This window comes from Apis cerana, linkage group LG5 (assembly GCF_029169275.1).
Source record: "Apis cerana isolate GH-2021 linkage group LG5, AcerK_1.0, whole genome shotgun sequence".
NCBI lineage: Eukaryota > Metazoa > Arthropoda > Insecta > Hymenoptera > Apidae > Apis > Apis cerana.
Window position 1 is genome coordinate 4522201 of NC_083856.1, and position 20969 is coordinate 4543169.

The 20969-nt window shown below is 35.4% G+C and overlaps 1 protein-coding gene and 1 long non-coding RNA gene across 12 annotated transcripts in view; one reads left to right on the forward strand and one right to left on the reverse strand.

Moving 5' to 3' along the window:
* The window catches only part of LOC107996518 (nephrin), a 419478-nt gene that overhangs the window by 227277 nt on the left and 171232 nt on the right, over window positions 1-20969 (reverse strand). Inside the window, exon 1 of one of the 11 annotated variants that reach the window (XM_062074579.1) lies at window positions 1368-1583. The exons of 9 other annotated variants lie outside the window; for them this stretch is intronic. In XM_062074579.1, coding sequence (XP_061930563.1) covers window positions 1368-1386 — 19 coding nt within the window. In that variant the 5' untranslated portion in view covers window positions 1387-1583. Of the gene's footprint in view, window positions 1-1367; window positions 1584-20969 lie in introns of those variants that run through there. One more of the 11 variants, XM_062074584.1, reaches the window with a different exon arrangement.
* LOC133666065 (uncharacterized) lies at window positions 2877-3733 on the forward strand. Its single transcript, XR_009829620.1, has 2 exons — window positions 2877-3344; window positions 3417-3733. It is a non-coding gene; the product is annotated as an uncharacterized LOC133666065 (long non-coding RNA).

Here is a 20969-nt window from a genome sequence, read left to right on the forward strand (position 1 = left end):
CAGGAAACCATACTCGACATGCGATCTCACGCGGAACGATGGCTGGGAATACATCGAAACGACGCGACGCTTCCGAAGTGATGCCGTGTCACGTTGTTGATATTTGGATAGCCCGTGGCTCGAATCGATCTCGCGGATAAATTCGGCTAATTAATTATTCGTGCAAACAATCCGCGAAACAACGCCCCCTCCCCCGCATCGTGCGTACGTACACGCGCTGTGATAATTACCGGATTTATCGGCTAACGTATAATTAAGTAAATGAGAGACGAGAGTATGCATCCCGGCCTCGTTTTCCACGTAGCTGGGTGTCCCTCGCCACATTTCGAGAAGAGGAAGGTTGAACGTGCACACGTTGAAATTTTGATGAAATTTTTACAAGGTTGGACGGCTAGATTGTGAAAGGAACTATTAGCGAAATCGCGTTTCATGCCGGGAGAAAATTACCTTTACGAGCAAATTATGCGACGGAGAATTAATTTTCTCGTGATTTAGTTTTTTTTTAATTCTTTTTCCTTTCTTTCTTTTTTTTTTCCCTTCCCTCTTTTATTTGACGCGAATCAAGCGGATTGATCAGGGATGTTTTTACACCTTTTTACATTCGTTGAATTTTTTAAATGTCATTTTATTTACGTAATTATATTTGATAGTTTGTTAAGATCAATTAGTTATATTTTAGAAGAAGAGAAGAATTAATTTATTGAAGTATTTTGGATTTTTTTTTTTTACAAATTTAGTAAAGAAATAAATATAGTAATTCGTTAAATTTTTCCAATGCGGTTTTAAGTGACTCTAGAAGAGGACTAAGAAAGTAATTTCCGAACAAGAATTTCTGGTATTTCTACTATGCGAAATTAACTGGTCCGTGCATCGATACGTTCTTAATTAATTCTTTTCTCTTCGATTTCAAGGAAATTAGGAACGCAAGATTCGAACAATAATTGCAGAAACCCGCGTTCTTTTACATTCGAATGAAATTATTAATGGTACGATAAATCGTATTATTTCAACGTTAAATAAATTCCATTACAGTGAAATAATTTACTATTACTTACATAGTAGTTGAAAGTGAGATGGAAGCAGAGCTCTTCATTGGCACTTACCTGGAACAAAAATAAAAATACTATTATTATACATCTTTTTAAAAAAATATAATATCGAAAGATGAAATTAGTTTATGAAATATCAAATGTTGTTTTGAAAGATCCATAGATTAGAAAACAATACACCAAAAAATTTTCCAAAAATCAGCAACAATTGAAAGTAAATCAAAATCATATAAACCTGTATCCTAAACACCTTAAGATAGAAAATAATTTTCCAAAATATCTCAATTATATCTCTAATCAGAGCAGAGTCTAATTAACCTTTCGACGTTTCTAGCATCTCCAAATCCGCAATTTTCGCAAGAGGATGGAACAGAGATAGTCCCAGATATATAGACCGAGATTGAGGATCGTAGCTGCGTAGAAGACGCAAGTAACGTAGAAATTAAATTGCAACCGGCGGGATCGCGCTCAATTACTTATTCCAACCGTGTCACTCGTAACTCTAATCCGGATTAAACGATCGATCGCGGCAGATTAATGCGTAAAAAGCGGCGGCGCGTGTCGCTGGAGAGCAGAGTGGCTTCGATCCTGCCAGCTAGATAACTAACCGGTTAACCAAGTCTGGAATTTAATGCATATATGTATACCAACCATGCATAATAGTTCGGTTGCGTCGCGTTATATATAGAGTGGTAAACAGTTTTCGAAATTATCTTAATTATCTTCGTCGATTAACTATGATTATTATTGATAGGACGTCGAATATTGTTTCAAGATTAATATTAATAGAATTGAACAAATTGAACGAAGTTAAATTGAAATTAACTTTTCATAGAATAATATTAATAAAAAATAAATGCTAACAAGGCAATTTAATTTACCGTTTTACCTTTCTTCCTAGTAAATTATTTAACAAAAGTTGCGTTTGATTAATCGGATATCTTAATAATTTAAAGATTATATCGTATTTGAGAATAGTTGGAAATTTGATTTTCTGTATTTTCATTTTTTGGAAATTCATTGACGTTATTTTCTTCTCCCTTTGTAGCTACTCCCACGATTTTATTGTTACTTTTATCCTTCTCACCGTCGTCTTCATGCTTGTGGAATTTCCTATTGCTTTCTTTATTGCTATGGTTTTCTTTATATTATTTTTCTCTACATCTGGAATTTCAATTTTCTGCTTCCACATCCTTCTTATTTTAATACTAAAATTTTATTTATAGTATTATTGCCCTTCCCCTAAACATTCTATCGTTAGAATTTTTAAAAATTTCTAATTGCTAGAATTCTTCATCACATTCTCATATCGTCTCTCTCTTTTACTAAGAATTTATCATTTAAACATTAACAGAAATAATCCTTTGATAATCCTCCAGCGTTCTTAAAAAAATAAGTTGCTCCAATTTTAAATTTTAATCACTCGATAAATAAATACCACTACATAAATCAATTTCCTCTCCCCCCACTATTAGAATTTATTTTGTTTCATTCCATACAATGTGTTCTCCTTCCAATATCTTATTTTCTTTCTTTTTATCTCTCTCTCTCTCTCTCTCTCTCTCTGATTCCATACGAATTCGACATTAAAATGGGCAATGCCGCAAGCAATCGAAGCAGGGGTCGTAAATTTATTAAGACGTGACGGCGTATAATATCAGGGAACGGAAATAGGAAATACGAAGGGCGACGAAAACGCGCCAACAGTCCAATACTGCGCATATATACGCGCAACCCCTGTTCGAAAAGCCTGACTGCTCTATGAATATTTCTGCTCCCATTTTTTTTCCCGACGACAGAAAGATATATCGTGAACAGAGAACATTTGTAAATTTTACGCTCGTCACGAGTCTCGAAAAGTTGATGGAAAGGTTCGTGAGAAAGAATCAGGGTGGAAAGCTTAGATATTTGTTTGAATTTAGATCAACGTTATCTCATTGTTCGAAAGATTTGGATTAAGTTCTTGATTTTAGGGAAATGCGCGAAGAGTATGGATCTTGATATGGTTTTCAAGAATTTTCGATGAAAATATACAAATAAAATTCGCAATATTCGTCAAAATAATATGTCGATTTAAAATTTTCTCTTCTGAACTAATTCATTACAATTTTTTTTAGATATTCGACAAATCGAACTTTTTAATCCAACTTTAATAACCAACGAAAGCAATACGGAGCACAATTGAGTGATTTACGATAAAGCAAACATCTTCAACGAATAATCCAAGCTGAAGGATATAGGATGGTTTATCGATTGAAATTCAATTCCATTTTAACTATGGGAAAGATACTCGAGGTAAGAAGAATCAAGGAATAAATAATTTGTATAATTATTGTGGAATTATTTTCATCGAATATTTATTTTCAGAAGAAATTAAACGACTGGACGTAACATTTTCACTGTTTCGAATTTTTTCTCTGTGACACGTAAAAACGCATGTTACACGGCCAATTAGTGCTTATTATTTCGTGCATGTCAGTCGTTGGCTAAATGAAGAATAATTTTGATGCACGAAATAACGCAGAATACGAAAAACATTTTTTTCAATAGGAACTATATAAAACTTGATACGTCATATTTGGACAATGTTACATAAAAATTAACATCGTTACTGTCATAGAATATTTATGATCTCTTTTTTTTTTCAACAAATAAAAAAGTTTTTAATATTTCGACAAAAGAAATTGAAAAATTTAATCAAAATTGGATAACATTTAAATCAAATTCGGATATTTTATACATTTTATTTTTACAGAAAAACAACAAAAGTCTCTCTACCAAGTCACAAGAAACTGAATCCTTCATCGTAACACCAGACAAATCCCTAGCTACGACTTCAGGGACCCTTCTAAATAACATTACTGACAAGTCCACATGTACTATCCACTTCAACCCTCCTCTCTTCCTTTGCTGACCACCATTACTCTACACGATTCTCTTAAACCAAACATACAAAAAACCACTTACGTGATAATTCACATTTAGAAAACAACCTCGCTACATCACGATCATTTGAGTATCCATACTTTAACATGATATGATAATTTCGTACATTTTAAACCATTTTCAATGGTTTAAATTTCTTAATCCTTTTTCTGAATTTCTGTTATAATAATTATAACAGAAATTATGTATATCATACTCCAGTTCGATATCTCACAATTTCCTTGATACATTTTAGAATCGGATAAATTTTCGTGATTCAAATCTGATTATATTGCTATCTCGAAATTTGGCTCCACTTTCAATAATTCAATATCAAAAATATTCCATACCTCTAATATTTTTCAAAAGAACACATGTTCGTAGTTACAACAAACTTTGTCTCGAAATTTCTCGCGTATAATATCAAAACGTTTCCATTAATACTTCTCTAATAATATACACAAGACTCGTTCATGAATCAAAGGATCCTGCCACGCGTGGACATACGAAGTATTCCGAATCGAACGTATTATATCGAGATCCCTCGATCTGCGCACCAGGGACCCGTGCCATCGGCCCCCCTTCTCTCTCTCTCTCTCTCTCTCTCTCTCTCTCTCTCTCTCAGCCTCATTAGAATCTCGCTTCCTCGCTTGGATGGTTGCCGAGTTGAATCCGGGCCAATGCGGTGGCCTGCTGTTTTTGGAATTCGGACGAGAGTGGGACCCGTTTGTTCCCCGTGCTTTGACGAATGGCTCGCATGATTACTTTGTTTAGCATGAGAATACGATCCTTCGATCTTGGACGGGGTTCGCGCTCGAGGCGGCACTGATTTATGAAGTACAGGACTCCGAATCTCTGCGATGCGAAACTTTCGATTGAAGCGCCGCCCGCCTCTCCACATACAATTGCACGACACCTGAGCAATTTACGACCCGCTGGGGGAAGGGGGAACTATCACGGTTTAATTGCTCGATCATCTTGCTGCGCCTCGATTGTTATTCGCCGCCGTTGATGATCGATCGATAAGTGGCTTGCGAGATTCGATACTCGGAATAACGTTTACGTTTGATGCACGACGATCTTGTTTCTTCCTATCTTCTATGGCGGAAGATTACGAAAGGAACGATTATTTTTGTAAATTGTTTGTGTACAATCGTCGTTGCACAAGATGCATTGAACATCGAATTCGCACAAGTCGCAATTGTTTGTGTTTCTAACGTTTGGAGGGAACAAGATCAAATATTTTGCACTATCCTACTTCATCTAGCTATTCTTGTACATTTTATCCAGTTCTCTGACTGATCTTTGCCCATCCATACATTACCAAACAAGGAAAGAATACCAAAACGAAGAGGCAAGTTGGTTTCGATTACGTCACTCTGTCGCAAAAGTTCTAGGTGGAAATCCCACGAGGTACGACACCGACTTTTTCGCAAAACGTGACTTCAGGATTAATATATGGATCGGTTGACACGGGACAGGAAAAACAACTTACAACTCTCTGGAAATGCATCGATATCCATGTTACGATCGTTTGAATCCAAAACTGGGAAAAAGGGGTGCAAAACGTCGCTCCTTTTCTTCAATACATATTAATATTCGCATTTTTCTATCACCTTGTAAAACTTTTTATCAATTTTTTATCAATATTCTTGAATTTCGAAGAAAGAAAGAGAGAGAGAGAGAGAGAGAACCAGGAAATATTACTCCTTGTTCTAACTTATTTAATTCGAATCCCGCTTGTAATTCGAATTCGTGATATATTCCCTCCACGTAAAATTCTTCATTATACGAGGCTACTGGTAAAATTATTAGCAAGGTGTACACATGTATATGCATGAAATATCGATTGCAAGGAATAGTTCATATCTCGTTCAGGGAAACGTGCTATAAGCCTGACGATATAGCACCCACGGGAATTTCGCCTTTCCGCATGAAGTCTCTCCTGAATTTTAAGCCAAGTATATAATCCGACCGCGTTGTAATACTCCTTCCCTTGATATTAAAATCTCTTTAAACTAGACAATCGATCTCGCGAAACGTGCGTACAATTTACAATCATCACAGATAAAATAAACGAACGTGGTGTTCCTCTTGTCAGCAATCTTCTATCGAAAAATCGAAAGCTAAATTTTATTTCTAAATTTAAATCTGGATGCGATGATGTACAATGAGATTGAGAAAGAAAATAAAGATTCGATTTACTCGACTGTTCCTTTTCTAACGAATCACCCAGTATAATCAGCCGAAAGATCATCAAAGCTGTTAGCACACTACTTTCAGCCTATTCTCCGACGCCTGTCCTTCAATTTCTCCACCAACAGCCTGTGCCTCCTTTTTAAATTCACCATCCCTCTTCGTCTCGCCCTTTCTCTCTTCCACAGCCTCGTTCACGCAATATTCTTCCTCTCTCTTTCTCTCTCTTCGCGATCCACCGCTTCATCTTGTCCTTTTCCCCATAGGCTTCCCTTTCTTTCCATCTCCTACCCGCATTTGCCATTCCTGGTATCTGATCGCGTAATAAGAAAAAAAAAAAAAAGAAAGAAAGAAGAATCGCGTGAGAACAAAAGGGTGGCAGCATTTTTCGCCGAATGATTCGCTTAAGACGTTGTTTCTTCGCGTCCCATGAATGTTTCTTACTCGAGAATTCATCGATTCGTGGATTACCATCTTTTTTCTTAATTAATGATGATAAAAAGAATGTGAAAATCAGCAGAAAAATCTTAGAAGACGATCTTACATCTATCTAAATAAGATTACTATAATAACGTGAAACAATAAGTAATGTTATAAGTTGGAATAGAAATTCTATTATTCCAAATTAATTTAATTTATTAATTAAATATATTCCAAAAGGTAAAACATCGGAATAACTAATCAAACAACTAATCAAACTTTATATTCCAACGAAACGTTTTGAAAAAATTGAACGAACATCGTGAATATTATTAAACATCAGAATGTTTCGACGGGATAAAGTTTTACAACGAGTTTACGGAGAAAATTTCCATGGATGTGAAAATGAATTAATTACGCAGAAAAAGCAGAGAGTTCAAAACTACTTGCAGATTTATACGGTTCGGATAATAATAAATAGGATGTTTGTGATCTCGACAATGAATATTCATACATTTTGCCCGACTCGTGTATATGCATCAATTAAGATAACGAATATTCGAACGAGAATATAACTATATAAATATCGAGGGATCCGATTGAACTAATTCATGGTCCACGTAGTATATTTCATCTGCATCTTCATGTTGAGAAGACCTACAATTTGTAAGGGAAAAAATGAATGAATTAAAGCACTCATAACAGATGTCTAATCTTCTAAGTGGCAAACAATTTTGACGATCGATTCATCTCGAGATTTATTTCACAAAATGATATTTCCAATTATAAATTAAAAAATCCGATTATAATTTTACCATCGAAAAGATATTAACATTATTTTTATATTAATTTATTTCAATATCATAAAGATCCTCGGAAGATTATCAAATTTGAATACTTAAAGCGTATCTATAAGAAACAAAATTTAAATTTATAAAGTTCAAAACAGAATTCTTTCCACAATATTCAAGATCTCTAACCGATATCGAGCTAAAATTTTCGAGAAAAACAAGAATCCATCTACAATTCACACCACTTCATCAAGAGCTATCCCATGTACACCTTTACACCCTTTCCTAAAATCCAAATTCCATCCGCCAAAACATCCACCAACCAGCTCCTCACGAATCTGTAAGCAGCCCTACCCAACCGGACCAAAGGAGAACCCATTCGATCGGTGGCGGTGTTTACACACAGGCACCTCTCCCCCATTCACCCAGCAAGCGTCTTCCTCCACGAGGTATCGTCCTCTGGCCGTGCATCATCCTGGCCCCGGACACGTCCAAGATCCGCTCGCTCGTGCACCTGTGGCAACCCGCCGCCACTTGGACCATCCTCCTCCTCCTCCTCCTCGCTCTGGAGAACCGCAAGAACCGAGGCTTGGCCATTCAACCTTTTCAATGGATGCATTGTTACCCGGCCGAACGAGCAGGGAAGTGGCCCTAGCGGGGATATTCGAAGACGCCAGGTATTTATGAGCGGTCCACCTCTCCCATTCTTCCCACCTTGGACGGAGGCAAAGGGAGAGAGAAAGAGAGAAGGAGAAAAACGACGGTGGCCGGTTGGAGAGGCGGTTGGTAGCTTAATGAAATCGACGATTGTGTAGCCCGGCTCCGATTGTAATACAGTGACCCACGGTTTCTTTTGCCCTTAAGCCCCAATTAAGACGTTTCCTAGGTCTGGCTTAAGCACGCCAATGGAAAAGCGGATCTCTCCTTCCTCTGCGCAAGAGTCATCCTCTCCCTGCGCGCACTCTTCCACCGCCTCAACCCTCCCGTTTCCTTCTTTCTCAACTTTGATTTTATCCTCGAATCGTTCCTTTAAGCCGCTACTTACCTTCGAACCAGCTTTCGCGAACTCTCGACGAGGATTTCTTGGATATCCGGGGTACTAGGGAGAAGGGTAGAGGGTTGTATGTGAGTGAGAACGAGGACGAGTTTTTATCGCGTTGTTTCTTGTCGGATCTCCTCGATTTAGATCGATAGAGGGAGGGAGAGACGTTCTTGCGATTCTTGTCCATCTTCGTCTTTTAATTGCCACGAGAGGCAAATGATGGACGTTATATTTTTGGAGGACACAGGTATTAAGAAATTCAATCGTCTCTGAGATGATCGAGTTTAATAAGACGATTAAAAAAAAGACTGGTAAATCTGATAAGCTGGAAGTAGATGTACGGATAATAGAGATTACCTTTCGCCAGGTTTGAGAGGCTAATATTCGCGAACTCTAATATCAAGATATCACGAGAGATTTTCTAAGCTGCAGAGCTTAAGCAATACTGAGATAACTTGGACAGTTATTTGAACGGATCAAGAATATATATCCCCGCAATACTGGCATCAACATTTTTTTACTTGTTTTATAAATTGTGAAATCTTGATCATCGGAATGAAAAATCGTTCGAAAACAATACACGTGCAAACAAGAAAAATAAACCAAATTGAATATTCATTATATATTCGTGTAAATAATAGATAAACGAACGACTTTATTTTGGATAAGAGAGAAAGAGAGAGAGAAAAGAGAAATCACGAGGAAAATAAAGAATAAGTAGCCACGATCGACCAATATTGGTCTGTGCTTAAAAGTTAAAATATGACGATAATTCGAGACGAAGTAGATGATCCTGTTCTTCGGCTCGCGACTCATTAACTCGATCCTCATCGAACAGATCAATGGCGGTGCACCCCTGCAAATGAATTCGTAGCGAGTTCCTCAAGCGATCATACGGTTGAATAATTCCCTGGAACTTTTTCTCGAACCACCACCAACACGTATTTCTATTTCTACTTTCTACACAGTTTTACCGCTTCTTGCGTTTTCTTCGTCTCGTTCCACTTTTTTTCTTCTTCTTTTTTTTTTCCTCCTCCCCATTTTATTTCTTCAATTCTTATTCGAGCGCTTTGATCATTGGCGAACAAAGAAAGGAACTCTCGCGAAGAAAGACATTAGTAATTAAGCGATTCCTTTGAGACCGATTTTCTGAAGTTTGGCCGGTGGACAAATATTTTGTCGGCCATTACCGCTTGTTTCTTAACGATCCAAGCCGATTGATCTAATTACCGACAGTCTCGGTAATGAACCGTCGATATCTGCATAGCTAGTTAAGCTTCCAAGTTTCTTGAGATCTCGTGAAAAAAAAAAAGAAAGAAAGAAAGCTATATTAAAGATGAATCTACAGAGTATTTCAACTTTTCTTTCTTTTCGTTATTTGCAAGATGAATAGCTCTTCATTTTTATTTTTCTTCTCACTCTTTTCTCTGCTTTTATTCGGTATTTGGATGAAAAAGTGGAGGAAATTATTATTGAGTCGATGTGACGAGTAAAGTGAGTGCAAAATCGAATTATAATGTATTTACATATCCAGTTTTGAAAGCATTTAAACTTTGGATTGTAGAATTTTTGCGCAATTTTCCAGTGAAAATTTCTTTTCACTTGCGAATAATTTAGTGATCTCTCGTCGATATCTATCTTATAATTCGAAGATAGTTAACAAAATTTATATAAATAAAACAGAGATAGTTGCATGTTTTATCCTCTTTAAATTCGTATAAAACGAACGACTAGAACGAATTAGAAGAAATATTTTATCTTCAACTGTAACAACTGCTTCGCGTAAATAATTGATTCTTAAGTTTAAGAGGAGAACGGGGGATATTTTATGATCATAAAATATCGTCCTCGTGAAATGAATTTATTATACACCCTGTTTCAAATTCTTTATTTCGCAAGGTATTCGTAATAAATGCATAAGATATCGAATAATATCTTAATTTTCTAAATTATAGACACTTCAATTTCTCGTTGATCAAACATTTTTTTACTCGATCGATGTTAGCTGGAGAATAAAAGGAGAATATCGAAATATTTCAACAGGGAAAAGAGTGGTCGTGGACCAATCGTCGCGTGGAATGAAATATCATCATTTCCCTAGTGTGCATAAGACTCGTGGAACGTTAAAAGACTCGTTTTCGAGCTCATCGTTCTCAACCGTCTCGCGGAAATTCGCAGACGATTCTCACAAGATGGAGAATATCTCTCAACTCGGCTCAACGGGCCGGTTGGATGAATATTTCGCGAGTTTTTATTTCTAGAAAGAAGGGAAAAATGAGCCGCGAATCGAGATGTTTAATTCAATTGCGTGGAGATGAGAAAATTCACTAAATCTGTTTGCATCGGGAAAAGGGGATCTTTTCGTGTATAATAAATAGTATAAAGAAAAAAAGTAGATAGAAATCACGAAGAAAAATCATCGAGTTATACAAAATTGTCCGTTTATTGGATCATAATGTCTTTAAATGAAAATTAATTAATTCGAGAAGAATTAATTTTGTGAAAATTTGCCAAGATTAATTTATAAAATGTTTCGCAACATATTCCATAAATATTTCCATACAATCCATAATTCATAATTGTTAATTGCGCGTATAGACGTGTTAAAATTTAAGAATTTAATTAGATATTTCCACCCCGTGTTCCGTTGAATTTGAATTTTCACAAAAATTCGGTTGTTAATATAAATTCGTTTCGTCAAAAAGTAATTAAGGTAAAGAAAATATATTCGTAACATTTGTTATTGATTATAACTTGGCGCCTGATGTTTATATTCAAAGGGACATATTGTTCCATATTAACTTACTCATATACGATACATTTTAATTAAAGTGGACAAAATTCCATTTCCCCTTTATTTCGCTTGGAAATAATACATTGGGTAAATTCTTTAAAGAAATTGCGACGATGGAATTATTATATTTCCTCTCACGTGCAAACAATACCATTCATAATGGAAGCTTTGTCAAAGGTTAATAAAAAGGGATTAAACAAAAAGAGAAATTATCCAACAAATTTTATTTTACGCGAGAATCAAGAATGGATGTAAAAGAAGAGAAAGGGGGAGAAAAATACATCATTCGTTAAAATCGCAAAGCGTTAACAATTACGTATAATTACGCGATATTATTTCGAACAAACAATGAAATTATTCTTCCGTTTTGATTATGAGAATCAAACGAATAAAAGTAGCGAAAAAATTCAGTAGGTTTATCCCAGGATAAAATTTATCCATCTCCTCTTCTCTTATGTTGACTCTGCGCGGGTAAAATTGCATCGATTCGCGATAAATATCGCGATGGAAAAACTTGCAAACTCCACGAAACAACCTGCTTTATTCGCGAAAATTTCGCGCATCATCGAGACGATTGTATAACAATCGTGGAACCTGCACCACTTATGAAAGCACCACTCGAAACTCCATTGGCCATTAATTTATTTTCTCGCCATCAATAAAAAGAAGAAGAAGAAGAAGAAGAAGATCGCTAAAACAAACGCCAGGCGGCTGACAAGTTCGATAAATTGAGAATAAAAATTGGCCGCAACGTTAATCGAATAACTCGGAGGGGCACATCGATCACAATTAAGAGCATCGACACAATTATCTTTGAAGAGGCAATAAAACCTGCTTCTTCGTACCGAATCAATAAGACATTCATCAATTTGTTGTGAAATCGTCGCATTAGTTTGAAGAAGTCGTCGTTTAACGAAAGAACAACGCAGTGGAATATCCGCACTATTTAAGATAACAAATAAAAAGATGCAAAATGAGTACCATACAATTGATAGATTGCAATTTTTCATCCCCAGGAAACGGACAGAATCCGCGGAGCAATTAGAGGGAGGAATGTCACGAGGGGTGAATGTGGACAAGCGAAGGGGTCGCTTTAAACCAAAGGTTTCATTGAAATCTAGGTTAACCCTTTGCAAATCCTTTCTCTCGGTGTTCGTTGTTAATTTTCTGACCTGCGTTACGAGGAACGAGAGAAAGGGTGAGCGTGGCCGAGAAAGGATGGAGAAGGAGGGATATGTCGTTTCATAACTCGACCGAGAAAAGGGCAGGATTTTTCTTTTCTTTTCTCTTTTTTATTTTTTTTTTCTCTTTTTCGTTGAATATTTCATCCGACATGGTTCATTTAACCCCTTGGCCTGGGTGACACGTTTGTAATTGGAGCGCTTGTAAGGTGGAAAATGGATGAAATGTTTGAACGAGCACACCAAAATTAGAGGAATTCGCGTTTTTGACACTTTCTATCTTGTTATTCTTATATATATATATATATATATTATACGTACCTTCTTTCTGTTATTTTGTTTTTTACGTTTTTTATTTTTTTATTTAATATAGTTGAGAAATTTTTTAACGTTGAATATTAATGAACTGTTTTGAAATACATTAATACAGAATGTATTGTTTCATATATGCATTTTGATATTCCATGTTTTTAAATTTATCTATCTAGTTTTTGTAATTCCAATTTATGGATTTTTTCTCTTTATTTTGTATTATATATATATATATTATGCTGTTAAGAGCGTTGAATATTAATTATCAGTTTGGAATTAAAATAATAAAGATCGTGTTGTTTTATGTTTTAATATTCTATATTCTTCGGATAAGTTTAATGGAATAACAAAAGCGTTTTAATGTTAAACAAGTGTTCATTTATGTAAATTCACCTGGGCCAACAATTTCGTCTAAGAATGGAAAATAAATAAAAAATTTTTCGATGGTCTACAGTTTACTTTTTTTATTATAAAAGTAACTTTTATGAGCAACGTAATTTCCCCGTAATTAATTTTCTTCGTGCAAAATTCCAGGAAACTTGGTGCAGGACAAAAGTGAAAAAAGATTCAATAATCCAGATCCATGTATTTACCATTATTATCGAATATTAAATACAATAAGTTACACATCTTTTCATTTCTTTATTTTCCCACTAAAAAATTCTCACATCCAATTAAACCATCATTATTTAATATGCGTATTATTAGTTTGAATTCCAAAATCTTTACAATCTTTATCGTCAAAAATATTTACCAAACAAATAAATAAAACCAAAAGGAAAATTTTGAACATACACGTACACAAGTAACAAAATTAGTTAGTGATCATCCCCTAATGAGATTCATCGTGAGATTTCTCGACACCCTGTAACCAACCAGCCTAATTACACGGATGGCAAATCCCCTCCCCTTTCTCACAAGGCATCAAACGAACGACACTTGAAATAATTCTCCTCGTGTCCACCCAAGTTCAAGCTCGACGACGATGCTCGTGTGAATGAAGCGAGCAACTGTTCCACCATTGGCGACAGTTTCGTGTCTGACCGTATTATAGGCTTAATTACGCTTAATCGGCCGAAACGACCAGCTAACAAGTTCATTCAAGTGGCCGTCGAGCACGAAGACGTGTGCCCCTGGCGTTCTCCTTTCCCCCCCTTTCATTTTTTTCTTCCTCTTTTCTTTGCTCCTCTCTCTTTTTCTTTCCCCCCCCTCTTTTTTTCCTTGTTCGCCTACGTTGAAGCCGATCTAATTCCCAGCAATTACGACAGTTCCGTGTGGAGAAGACTTTTTTCGCTCGATCCTCTAATAAGCGAGCGCTAAGTGAGATTTACTGAAGGTGTTCCTTGGAAAAGCGTTGTACTCTGCAACCGTGTCAACGGGACGTTGAATGGATAAATGGGGAAGAGTTTTCTGGGAAAGACGTTTCCCTTCGTTTGCGGATAATTAATCATGTTATAATTCCTTACTTTTTCTTCGTCATCGTATTTTGAGGGGAAGTTTAAACGAAATGTAATTTATATTTGACAGGAAGGAGGAGGGAATCTTTCCAAGAGAATATATTCTCTCGAATTCGTTTTGCTTTCGAATTCGAATCGATAAAAATAATAAGGAGAAAGATTCAATCGCCTAACAAGAAAGCATTATTTTCGGTCGCAATTCTATAAGAATCGAGGAACTTGATAAGTACGTGGCTCGGCTCGAATTAAAAATCGAACATTTTCGTTGCAATTTCCTCGAGAATCGTTTCATCGAATAGACGAGGCAAATAAACAAAAAATAAAAGGAAAGGAAAGAAAGAAAGCAAAAAGGAGAAAAATTCAAGCAAGAAAATCCAAAAGAAGGAAAGACGCTTCCCGTAGACTTTCCAAAGGGAATCCTGACTGACAAAGAAGATTGCCAGCTTTAATATCCGTTCTCTTTTGTTTCCAATTAAAAGACCGAAACTCCGGTTCACGTAAATGCACGAACCAACAGTTAAAGGGTTGGTAAGGAATTGGAGAAAGTTTTATTTTTTGGATTATTAAGAAATCGAAACTGAACGATGACGATCTAAAATCACAAATCTCAATTTCGATATAAAAATTAATACATATACAAATCTTGTTCATTGTTGAATATTCCTAAGAAATTGAAGTTTATAGCTTTATCTTTGTCACACGTGTGATTCCATTTTCTTCAGCCGCTAAAAAATAAATTTTTATATTACACTTTGAAAGAATCGACCAACTATTAAAAAGAAAAAAAAGAGTTTCAATTGAAACTCCGTCAATCGAATTTCAAATTCATCCAGAAGACTGAATACAACTTTTCATCTCAATTCTGCACGGATTGTCCCGACGAAGAGGAGCAACAAGCTAAGCTAAGATCGTGGAGGCTTAATTACGCAGCCATTTACGCGGAAAAAATAAAACAGCCGGTGGAGTGACGACCGGTGCCACGACGGTTTTTCACTCTCGCGACAGTCGAGGGGTGAGAACGGGGTGAATCGTTGCCACGGCCATCGTCAACACGGTTATGGTAATGGCAGAAGCGGCAGCAATTAGGAGGCGAAAACCAGCGGTTGTCACGAGGCTGTTCCTCATGACAAAATGATCGTGAATGGGATGAAAGTTGTTTTTTAAGGCCATTGAAATCTAGGTTAGTCCTCGACTTTCGACGCTTTCCATTCGACGAAGCTGTATATATATATCATCGACGATCCTTTACGAAGTAGACCGGTAGTAGGAACAACGTTGAATCCGTGGGGAGAGAATAAAAGCCCCTCGCCCCAAGCTTGGCAAATGCCAACCATCCCCTCGAGTACCGTAATTACCGATGTTGGCAATTAACGCGCACTTTACGTTTCGCGCCTTCCTCGTCAATTAAGCTTTCCACCCCTCCTCAGATACCCTCTGTCCTCTCAGGATATATATATATGAAGGTTTGATGGTGTTTGTATTCGTTTTAACCACGTGGAACATCGGGGAAATTCATTTGGATTGATAAGCAATAGCGATTCGTGATGATATTCGCGTTGGTTTTATTAAGAAGGAGATCGTCGTGAATTAAACATCTCTCTGATCCAAAGTTGTTTATAATTCGAGTGTGATAAAACGTGATACTTTGCGTGAAAGATTATTGAATTAGGATTAGATTATTGATAAAGATATCGGAGAAAATTTGGTAATTACGTGTCGATGTACGTATATTTTTTTTTTGTTCGTATCTGTATGAAAAGATTCGAGTGAATGTAATTTGATTAAAAAAAATATTCTCGTTTTTTGCAATAAAAAAAATATTAAATTCTAAAAATACTTCGTTTCAACTTTTTTTTAATTTGATACAATTTAAATTTTATAACTTTTAATGTAAAAGTTTTACAGTTTTATTACTTTTTTTTTTTTTTTTTCTAAATAAAATTTCCCTCGAAAATCGTAATATGAGTTTTAAAATGTATAATATCGTAATCCTCAGAGTTTTTCCACATTCCACTCGTGTTTCCATTTTATAAAATAAACTAATTTTAGGAAATATGAATCCGTAGATTAAAAATTGCAATTCTTATTGATTTCCCTATATTTTTTCTTCAAAATTAAAAAATTTAAATTTCATAATTCGAGTCATTTTATTGCAACTATAAATTTTCCAATTCAAATATAAATCTGTTCTTTTGTTTTATATTTGGATTGACTAATTTTGATCTAAAAATCTTTTTTCTTTGAATTTTTTTCTCTTGATGAAAGATTTCTATTTTTTGAATAAATATAGAGTATTTTTCCAGGCAGAATTTCGTGGATGATCGATTTATTTGCCTTTCTATAAACTGATTCCGTGATATAAAAGGAAACTCGTCGAAAATTCGCATTCGTGAATTTAAAAAATTCACGAAAAATTGTTTTGAACAAATACTGTTAAAATATTCCATCCATTCATTATGATTGGTAATCCATTATCAATTCCAAACAATCAAATCGATTCAAGTACTTTCATATATATATATATATCCAATTACACAAACGATATCAACGTACTAGATATTTATTACGAAAGAGTTTTACCAACTTTGAAATATTGGAATTTTATACACAGTCTGTGTATTATTAAATTTAAGCACAAGTTTGTTAAATATTATACAACTACCATCATTTCATTATATCTCGTAATCCAACTGATTAAAAGAAAAATATACATCATATAATTAATCCATTATAAGCTATCATTAATAAATTATTTTATCTTCTTCGATACCATAATACTTCTATTTCCCAATAAAATAATCGATATTCTCACAAAAAACTCATGGAAATTTATTTGCACGATACACACGGACCAAATAATCCACTAATTAACTTCAAAGTTACAATCAATTCCATTTTTCGCGATTTCAATGCATCCCTTCTATAGAATCCAATAAAAGGTTCTCCCATTCTACTCGCATATCCATTCCAATATCCTTATCCTTTGTAATAACCAAAGATTCGGAACAATACGTTCACACGATGGATATCGAGCAAACAATCTAGCACTTAATCTTCCAAGTCGCAGAAACTGGTCGGAAAAGATTCAGAGTTCGAGGGAAAGGGGATGAAGAATCGGGAGGGACTGTCTCTTCGAAGATAAGAATTCAATGAAAACGGAACTTGGCACAATACATTGGATACAATCGACAGGATCGATGAGAGGCAATTACGGGATTGAATTAATCGAATTAATCGACCCTTCTCCGCTGATGAACGTGGGCTTCTTTTGTATCGTTGCCCTTTTCGAAGGCCAAACCAAGGATTAAGGCTTCGGATGAAACGACGATCGACTAAGAATCTCGTCGTGAATCGAAGTTTCCCTGAGAGTGAACGGTGATCGTTTATTTTTGTCCTCCATGTCAAAAATTAAAGAACTTGGACGAGGTAGAGAGTTCGAAGCATCCGAAGGAAGTTGATCGATGGGTTAATTATAATATTTCAAGGATTAGAAATTGTGGGGGATGGATGTAGAATGTTTTTAGTAAATAAGTCTCCCCCTATCGTGAAAAATTGAGGAATCTTGGCCGTTGGAAGTTGAAAAGTGGAGGAAGATGAAGTAAGAAGTAAAGGAGAAAAACTTTATTTCGAGTGGTTTACGTAAAAATTAGAAACTAGAAGTTGAAGAGTCGCACTTAAAAAGAAGTGTGAGCGCTATGGTAAACTTTTATCGTGAAGTTTCACCTTTTCTTGCAATACGAAACTCTATTCTACTTTTATTAATAAAAGTTGGACCTGGTATTTGAAATAAAATTAATTAACAACAAGTTTCCTCGATAATAACCCCTTCGATTTCTTTTCAGATTTCGACCAATTCGAGATTTCACTCGAACAAAATTGACAAATCGAAAGAATTATCTGGCAAACCGAAGGATTCTTGAACAAAAATTTATATTTATATTTTCCTATGAAAAATAACCATACAAATCTGTTGAGCTATCATACTTATACTTTTGTTTCCACCTCGATTTCCTTTAATTTTCCCTCTTTTTCTTAGATGACAAGGAAATATGCATTTTCAACCTCGTAAGAAAAACGAAGAGCGGCCAATTTAAAATTAAATCACGACACAAGACCGGCGCAATTGATACGTTTCCCCGGTAATAAGGTTTCTCGTTTACCGGGTCGCCCGTTTGCGCCTCGAAACTCGGCTAATTCTGTTTTCCCGTTCCCGCTAAAAGGTTTATGGAAATCATTCTTCTTCCCGCGGGGGAAAACCGGATTTCAAGGGATTACGTTGTCACGGAAGTAACGTAGCTCGCGGTGAAACGAAATGATGAGAGGGATGGAAAGGAAGGGGTGGTTGGTCGAGCTAACAGGCAGCTTCTGGGAGGTGGCGGGGCCTTTGCTTCGCCTCGTTATGAATTATTGTTTTCCCTGATAGGCTTTCAATTTGTAAACTGTCGCGCAAACTTCTTCTGTTTCACAGCGGAGGTGTCACGTGATTATGCTAAATAGGTTCGAAAGGATAAGTTTTCAATTATTAACAACTTGTCGCCAAATCGATATTCGTTTCTATTTTATTCGAAAAGTTTGGACGATCCGTTACGAGAGATTGAACGTGGGTTATTACTGGATGGTTGGGAGATTTTGTTGTTGAGAGACGTAATGGAAACCAGTAGAAAGTAGTAGATTTTCCTGCCCTGGTTGAGGAAAGAACTTGGTTTCAAAGAAGTTCTGTTATGCGAGCTCGTTAACGTGGATGACGTTTGTTGGATTCGATGATTTTATTTGTTTTTTCTTGTTGGATGGTTGATAGAATTATAGAAGAAAGGTAATTCGAAGAGGAAAGAAATAGTACGTATTTATTTTCAAGTTATTGATAAGTTTTAAGTAATTTATATCTTAATTCTTCGCACACGTATTTTTTTTTTTTACGAATGAACAGTAATGAATTAATTGGAAATCTAAGCTTGGATCTAATTCTTAAAATAAATAAATGGATGATCAATCTCTTGTATCACGAAAATCAATAATTACAAAATAAAAATTCGATAATCTACATTACAATCGATTCTTTCAAAACTAAAGAATATCCTTCTTTTGAATATATGCCTACAAAAAATCATTCTACAAAAAAATATATATATTTTTAACATCTACCTATTCAAAAAAACCTTCTAGACATTTTTGTCTTACTTTTCCGTGTAAATTTACTTGCTCACCATTTACATGGTAGCAGAGAGGCGAATCCACAATTATTCTAAAAAAAAAAGAAAGAAAAAAAGAAAGAAAGAAAGAAAATCTTCATCCCCAATTTTCATAAACGCAGAACTGCTCGAGATAAAGGCAAAACGAAGCGTCCACCGAGCGTTCAACGGTTGCTCTAATAAATTGCAGGATAATTCGTGAATAATCGCTTATTTCACGCGAATATTTTCAAAGCTTGAACAGTACGCGCCCTGTTGCCACGCATTTAATTTGCATAATTCACTTACGAGCAGGGAAACACGCCGGCCTTACGCAAATATTCCCCTCGACACCGCATTGTGATTTCGATCCTCGTTCACTCTTCTTAATCTTCTTTCTCTCCCTCTTTTTTTTTCTTCAATCCCCCTTCGATTCTCTTCGATAATGAAACGATCGATTTCGGGATCGATAACGAATCGGTCGAGCTGATTTTTCGTTCCGGATATTTCGATTGTTTTTCAGAAATTATTTCGACCACCCCCATTGTTCACCACGCAACCAATCCACGTTAGTTCACGATTCAATGATCGTTAATTGTTTATTTCCGCGTTTTATAACAGGTATGAAAGAATGAAGTTGATGAAGCTGCTTTTTTGAAAAGGGGAAAGGCTTTTGTTTCCTCGAAGAAAGGCTTTAATACTGCCGAGTGGATTAATCGGGAAAATCAAGTACGGTAACGAGAATATACGCGTTAATAAATGGTTAAGCAAGATAAATATGTTTCGTTGAGTCTAATAGTGATCGTTTTAAACCGTGTGTATTATGCGCGTGTCTAGATTTTTTCTTCCTATTCGTGTGAGAAGGTAAAAAGCATAATGGAATAAGAAAGAAAATTTAAAGGAAATAAATATTAATCCTATTATCGCCTTTAAATATATATATACATATAAGCTCCGACTTTATTCTCGTTTCGATAGATAAAAGGATTTTTTTATATTTTCTATAAAAGCTACAACATAGAAATGAATTTTAACAAAAATTCTGTTGTCACATTCTGTTGGAACTTGATCAATTTTTTAATGGAAAAACGAAATGGAATCGAGAATGATATAAAAGATGTTTGGGTAAAAAAAAAAAAAATTGTCCGTTATTACACCGGTATTGTTAGATTATTGTATTATCCTTGCGTGTATTTATATATTTTTAATGGAAAAATTTAAGAATATTTAAATACACTATTTCGTTCGTATTCCAAAAATGAATATAAATGTTCCATTCGAAAACGTATTAGAAAAGAGATATAAATTTCGGAGATCGAAACTTGTAAAATATCTACCTTTGTCCAATCACTTTCATAAAAAGTTGTATGAAATTTAAACTGCAGCTGCAACAGATGCAAAAGATGGTGACAAAAGAGCAATTAAAAAAAAAAGAGCAAATAAAAGGCAGTGTAATTTATTCGAGTATATATGTATATATATATATATATCTTCAGTGGAATGAGAGCTTGTAAATTGAACGGTAGTGAAATGCAAATTCAACGAGTGAGCGATTTCATCAGGTAGGCCACGTGGAAACTTTCACGATTTCAGAAGGCCTATTAATAGATACTTCGCCAGTTACTGTCGTCGAA